General features: G+C 35.3%; 1 protein-coding gene across 11 annotated transcripts; it reads right to left on the reverse strand.

Annotated features, from left to right (window-relative positions):
• Positions 1-925: 925 nt before the first annotated feature.
• LOC107847865 (zinc finger CCCH domain-containing protein 22) lies at positions 926-4,730 on the reverse strand. Of its 11 annotated transcripts, none has more exons than XM_016692425.2 (9): positions 3,599-4,730; positions 3,047-3,229; positions 2,779-2,958; positions 2,581-2,684; positions 2,231-2,494; positions 2,005-2,152; positions 1,612-1,818; positions 1,449-1,524; positions 926-1,312 (listed from the first exon to the last, which is right to left on the reverse strand). In XM_016692425.2, the coding sequence occupies exons 1-8, from the start codon at positions 4,585-4,587 to the stop codon at positions 1,491-1,493; spliced, it is 2,109 nt and encodes a 702-aa protein (XP_016547911.2). In that variant the 5' UTR covers positions 4,588-4,730; the 3' UTR covers positions 926-1,312; positions 1,449-1,490. The 11 variants fall into 11 exon arrangements, with proteins under 11 accessions (XP_016547911.2, XP_016547909.2, XP_016547910.2 ...); XM_016692423.2 differs by having other exon boundaries at positions 3,047-3,241; XM_016692424.2 differs by having other exon boundaries at positions 1,612-1,815; positions 3,047-3,241; positions 3,599-4,729.
• Positions 4,731-5,927: the final 1,197 nt, after the last annotated feature.

Consider the following 5,927-nt stretch of genomic DNA (forward strand, 5'->3'; position numbering starts at 1 on the left):
GTATGGGGCATGTGGTTTCGTGGAAGCTCACATTTCTACGATTATAAACTTATCTAATATCTTGGACCTGACACCATATAAAATCAAGAGACAGAGAAACATGAATACCTACCCTGAGGATCTCCACCAACTACAAATGGGGGTCCCGAAAAGATAGAAATAAGGAAAAAAATAATACACACATCAATCAATTATTGTTCCATCATTTTTTATAAACAAAACCATGCTTAGACTCTATAATGCTGGTGAGATGACAAAATTATTCTAGCATTTATCAAGGCAAAAAGATCAAATTTTGGCTGCACATGCACATAATAGATTAAGAGGAAAGCATGCCAAAACAGAAGGGGGCAGCAGTACCCATAAAAACAGAAGGCCAAAGACACATTTAAGTATGAATAAGGCTATGGGAGTGAAAGTGAAAGTAGTGGAGTGGAGTGGGGGTAGGTACCCCTGAGATACCCATTCAAAATTGTGTCAGTAGCCATGTGATAGTATGGCCCTTCAACCCTCATGTCCATCTAAAAGAAACCACAAAATGAGACAAAAGAGTCCCCCTTAAAGCAGCCTTTGATAGCACAAAAGAACACACTTTTCTTTTACCCCACCATCCCCACAAACTCCCTTTCCTTTTGGTAAAGAGTGTCCAAACCAACTTACATAGGTCCCTACTACTTTTTACCAAGGTAAGTCTGATCACCAAGAGTTGGGCGATGAAAAGAAATCACCTAACATTTATCTCCACATACGAGTGTTCGTTTTTAATTTCCTAGTTCAGTTTTGTTGCTTGAACTGAGGGTCTTCCAGAAACAACTTCTCTAGCTCCACGAGTTTGGAATAAGGTCTGTGTACTCCAAGTAGATGGTATTCAGTATCACCTCATTCTTGAAAATTCAAATATAGAACCCCATTTGACAGAAAGTGATGATCTAAAAGGCATTTTCATTTTCGACTTTAATTTTTACATCATAGCAAGTTACAACAGTAAAAACAGAGGAGGACCCGCGGGGGGGGGGGGGGGGGTTACTACTAGCCTGCCTTTAATTTTTGCTATTGTTCAGTGTGGTCCAGCACACAACTACAAAACGGGTAGAAAATAGAGAGAGAGAGAGAAAAACCCAACTCCCATTAATCAGTTCATCAGTCCTTTACGTATACATTATGTATTTGTAGTAAGTAGTATGGTATTGATGATGACAACAATCTTGAGCAGATCTTCCTTACCGATGATCTTTTCTTCTGTTGATGGTATAGTTTGGCTATACAGCTAGAGGACTTTTTACTTCTTGTATATGCTACTACTCAAATGTTTCTGCATAAACGAAGCCAAACAACATTAGAGAATCTAACTTGGAACGATAACGGCAAATAAAGTTTTTTTTTTTTTTGGGAGGCGGGGGGATCAAGTAAGTAGAAAACCAAAAGTAACAACTGATTCTTTCACCAACCTAAGTTAATCCCTCCTAGCTAGCCATGCACAACTCTAACACCTACATTTCAATGGCTTCTTGCCCAGAAGTAAACCTGGTCAATGACCACCTCAAATTAAGTTCTTTCACTCTTCTCTAAAAATGCAAAGATAGTTGAAGCTACGAAGTGGAGATTAAGTACCTAGGCATGTGGAAGTAACATGATTTAAGAGAAGCCATGTTGAGGGTAGAAGTTGTGGGAAGCATAGGGATATTGTTAGAAGTAGCAATAGTTATTGGGGAACTAACGCCAGCTTCAGCTGAATCAGTAGAGAATGCAGCCTGGTGTTCTGCAGCTGATTTGGTAGGAGAAGCAAAAAGGTTATCAGGAAGGATGTGCTCCAAGCTGCTTCAATACCAAACAAAAGTCAATAGATAGAATTCAAAAACACTAACTAGCAGTAGGTTAGAACCAATCCCAGCAAAATTTAACATTATCAATCGGGAAAACATATAAAAGACTTTCAAATCTTGAACTTGGAATTTATGCTGTTAACAATCTTGAAATTCCATCAAAAAAATTGTTGTTCAGTACCTTTCTTGAAGATTAGAGTTGTCAGTAGTGGTGGTCTGCTCCTTGATGCCACTTCCATTCCCAAGATCACTAGGCAGCATTTCATGAGGCACCTTCTCATCAGCTGCATTACCGGGGGACTTGGTAGCTTCATGGGTATCACTACTTTCTATAAAAAGAAATAAAATTAGTAACACCAGATCTATTAAGCTAAAGAAGAAAACTAAAAATTATCTTAAAGGTTAACCTGCAAAGCCTTCTTGATCAATGTCATTCGACACAGGAACAAGACTGTGATTGTTTTGAGAGTTAAACTGCATCTGGGAAGCCGCTGGAAGACCAGGAGAGAGGCTGGGTGGGAAGTGATCATTGCAATGTTGATTCTTCAGGTCCAGCAGTTTCAAATTCATTAACCTTCTGCCTTGAAGTTCAATGGCTTGCTGTAATTCAGCCTCCTGCTCTATTTTTCTTCTCAACATCACCTCATGCGAATTATAGAACATTCTTGCTCCTATATATGAAGAGACACTTCTAAAATGTCAAATAACTTATCTTACTATTGCCGAAAGAAATAGAAATTTAGATCATCTATCTTACCAAAGGGAAGGTCATATGGCTCCCTAGATTCAAGCCCTGATGGGCTTAAACAGGTCGACAGCTCTCCTCTATCAATTTGATGCTGTTGTTGCTGAAGTTGCTTCCTTTGTAGTTCAATCAACAATGAAACATTAGCCATGAGTAAAGGGAGATGCAATAACTTGGAACAACATAAATAGGGTAATCATCTTTACGTACTTTTCTGCGACTTTTCCCTTTTCCTTGTAGGGCTTTACAAGTACCCGAGAATCACACACAAAATGAGGGTTTCCTTTAGCCAAGATCAGCTTAACAGTTTCCGGGTAGACAAACGTAACGAATCCAAACATTCTCTTCTGCTGATATGGAATTCTAACATCTTGGACTGGCCCATACATACTTCAAAAAACAAATTACACATGCGATTTAGCATCAATTTTCATTCCATTTAAAAATTTCAAGAATCCATTCCACAATAACCACGTACCTAAAGTAACTAGACACGTCCTCCTCCTTAAATGTGCTATCAGCAGGAAACGTTAGGTAAATTTGTCGCGAAGTTGAATTTGAAATACCACCCAGGGCCATTGCTGAAAATTCATTTCTATCAGGTCGGCACCTACCAAATTTGTGAAATTCTTCTCCCATCATAAATGCCACGGCAGCCGATCTGCAGTTCACACTATACATGAACATACTACCTTAAATGTCCAACCAATATTCAAAATCTCATCCTCCAAATAATGTCCTAATCAAAAGCCTAAACAGTAAGTACTTGAGCATAACTACCTAACCTTACACAATAAGTTCCTATTGACATGTTATTTAACACACACACGCACCAAATCAAGCTTAATTTTAGACAAGAAAGAGGAGCATAATACCATAAACAAGTCGAGTTCAGTAAAATTACTGCTAGCAAGACAAACATTTGAAAGTTAATAACATCACCCCAGATTCAAGAAAGTTATAAAGTTCATAACTTTCCTTGAAGCAACAAACAAGAGGGAACTATCAGCTAAAGGGTCCATGGAAATACCTTTGGTTATCATTCAAGAGGTTCATGCACCTGTTATAAGCAATTGGATGATGGTGAGCAGCAGCACCAGAAGCCATAAGAGAGGCAGCAGCAAACCTTTGCTGTTGTTGTAAGGCCTTCATCCTTAGAAAATCATCAAAAGAGTCAGCTTTACTAGGAGAACCAACAATACTACTAGACCCATCAGGTAAAGTAGAATCAAGAAACCCTCCGCCACTATGCATAAACTTACAACTAGTCCCATTCTTACAAAAGCCTCTAGCATAATACATGCAAGGCCTCCAACCAAACCCCCCACTACCACCACCAACATCATCTGAACCACCACCAAGAAAAACATCATTAACTGAACAACTCCTACGATGAAGATGATTATGAGGTGCTTCCTCACAATTCCCATAAGGGAAAATTAAAGAATCACTTCTTCCACTTGGACTCATAATTGGATCCATTGATTCATCAAGAAAAGAGAAGTGTTCTTGAACACTGTTACTACTACCATACTCATCATTATTTGGGTTGTCATAAAAAGGTGTTGAAGACCCAGAAAGAGCATTAGCAGAACCATTCACAACAGCAGCATAAGAAAGTGAACTAGACCCTCCCCCTCCTCCTCCTCCTCCTCCTACTACTACTCCTGCGGCCATTGGTCTAGGACTTCTAGCAAAAACCGGTGAACCATTAGTAGACCAAGGAGAAGTAGCAGGTGAAGAAGAAACCCCATTATTAGGAATCATGATTCTTGGTGAAGATTGATGAAAAAGGTTCAACTTTGATGATGCAGATGAAGTGTTTGATGAAAGTCCTAAATGAACTTTAGCTTGATTGACTAAAGAAACCAAAAGGGTTTCTGGACCAAAAGCTAATCTTATCATCTCTTTATCCCCTTGGTCTTGTATCAATATATAACCCATAATTTTTGATGCATTTTCTGGATCCAAATTTTGAATCCTTGATAAAACTATCTTTGTTGCTTCATATGCATCCATCACTAAATTTTATCAACATTCACTACTATTACAAATACAACTACAACTACCTCACTAGTACTTGTTTTTCCTTTCCCCAAAGTTGTAGCCTTTTATTATAGAAAGAGAAACAACAGAGAGAGAGGGGGGGACAATGATGGTAGATAGTGGAGTTTTAAATAGTAAGGCCTTAGTAATGAAAATAATAATTTTTTGAAGTTGTTGATTTTGATGATGAGTAAAAATAAAAGTTAATTTTTAAAATTTATGATAAAAATAGGAGTAAATTTTACTTTTTTAAAAAAATAATTTTTATTAAAGTAAAATTATTTTTATAGTTAAACATCACTATTTTATATTTTTTTACTAAAGTAAAATAATTTTAAAAAAACATCATAATCAAACATGTACTAAATTAAATAAAAAATTGAAAAATCAAATTGATATCTAATACTCGTATTAAAGTTTGACTGATTTGGATCGCTCTGAAAGTTCTAACATAAACTATAAAAGCATTTTCTACCAAAAACAATTATATATTCAAGAATTTTAAATAGTGGTTAAAAAAGATTATAAAAATTTATGATGCTCATATTTGAGCTTAATTAATTTGAATCATGCTAAAAAATCTCTCTATAAAAGATAAAATATTTTCTACTAAAGACGATTTTATATTAAATTTGAAATTAAAATTATTAAAAATAAATAATACTTAACATTTTATCACAATTTTCTAATGATAAAATACCTTTTCTATCAATTTGAGGATTTATTATTTTTTAATGATAAAATACCTTTTCTATCAATTTGAGGATTTATTAGGATGGTGTGTGTATTTTAGGGAATTATTAGGAAGACGTGGCCTAAGATGTAAACAATGTTTATAGAAAGATAATGACTGGGGGTTTCATGTTATATTTGTGCAATCATTACATACCTTATTCAAACGTGACACTTGAGAAGGATATAATAGGCCTTAGGCTTAGTAGTAATATAACTCAGTTTTTTGTCTCAATTTAATTGTTTTAATTGGGCTCTACAAAATAGTACTCCATCCGTTTTTAAAAAAATGACTTACTTTTTTTTAATTCATTATAAAAAGAATAATTTTTTTTTATTTTTAGCAATACTTTAATTTCAACTTTATACGTGACATGTTTAGGACCATAAGGTTAAAGAATATTTTGATATATTTGACACAACTTTAATTTAAAGCCATAAGATTCAAAAGACTTCTTTATTTTTTTAAATTGTGTGTCAAGTCAAAGTAGGTCATTCTTTTTTAAACGTAGAAAGTAGTATAATTATTACTAGCTTCGATTTCAACGATAGTGTTCAAACCAGTCAACATATACTTTCTA

The sequence above is a fragment of the Capsicum annuum genome, chromosome 11 (assembly GCF_002878395.1).
Source record: "Capsicum annuum cultivar UCD-10X-F1 chromosome 11, UCD10Xv1.1, whole genome shotgun sequence".
NCBI classification, from domain to species: domain Eukaryota; kingdom Viridiplantae; phylum Streptophyta; class Magnoliopsida; order Solanales; family Solanaceae; genus Capsicum; species Capsicum annuum.

Excerpts from the sequence above, each read along its gene's own strand:
- LOC107847865 (XM_016692423.2), bottom strand. The coding sequence starts at position 4,587 with ATGGATGCATATGAAGCAACAAAGATAGTTTTATCAAGGATTCAAAAT. Across the intron at positions 3,242-3,598 it reads CTCTTGAATGATAACCAAAG|TGTGAACTGCAGATCGGCTG; the intron begins GTATTTCCATGG and ends GTTCATGTATAG. Across the intron at positions 2,959-3,046 it reads GACGTGTCTAGTTACTTTAG|TATGTATGGGCCAGTCCAAG; the intron begins GTACGTGGTTAT and ends TGTTTTTTGAAG.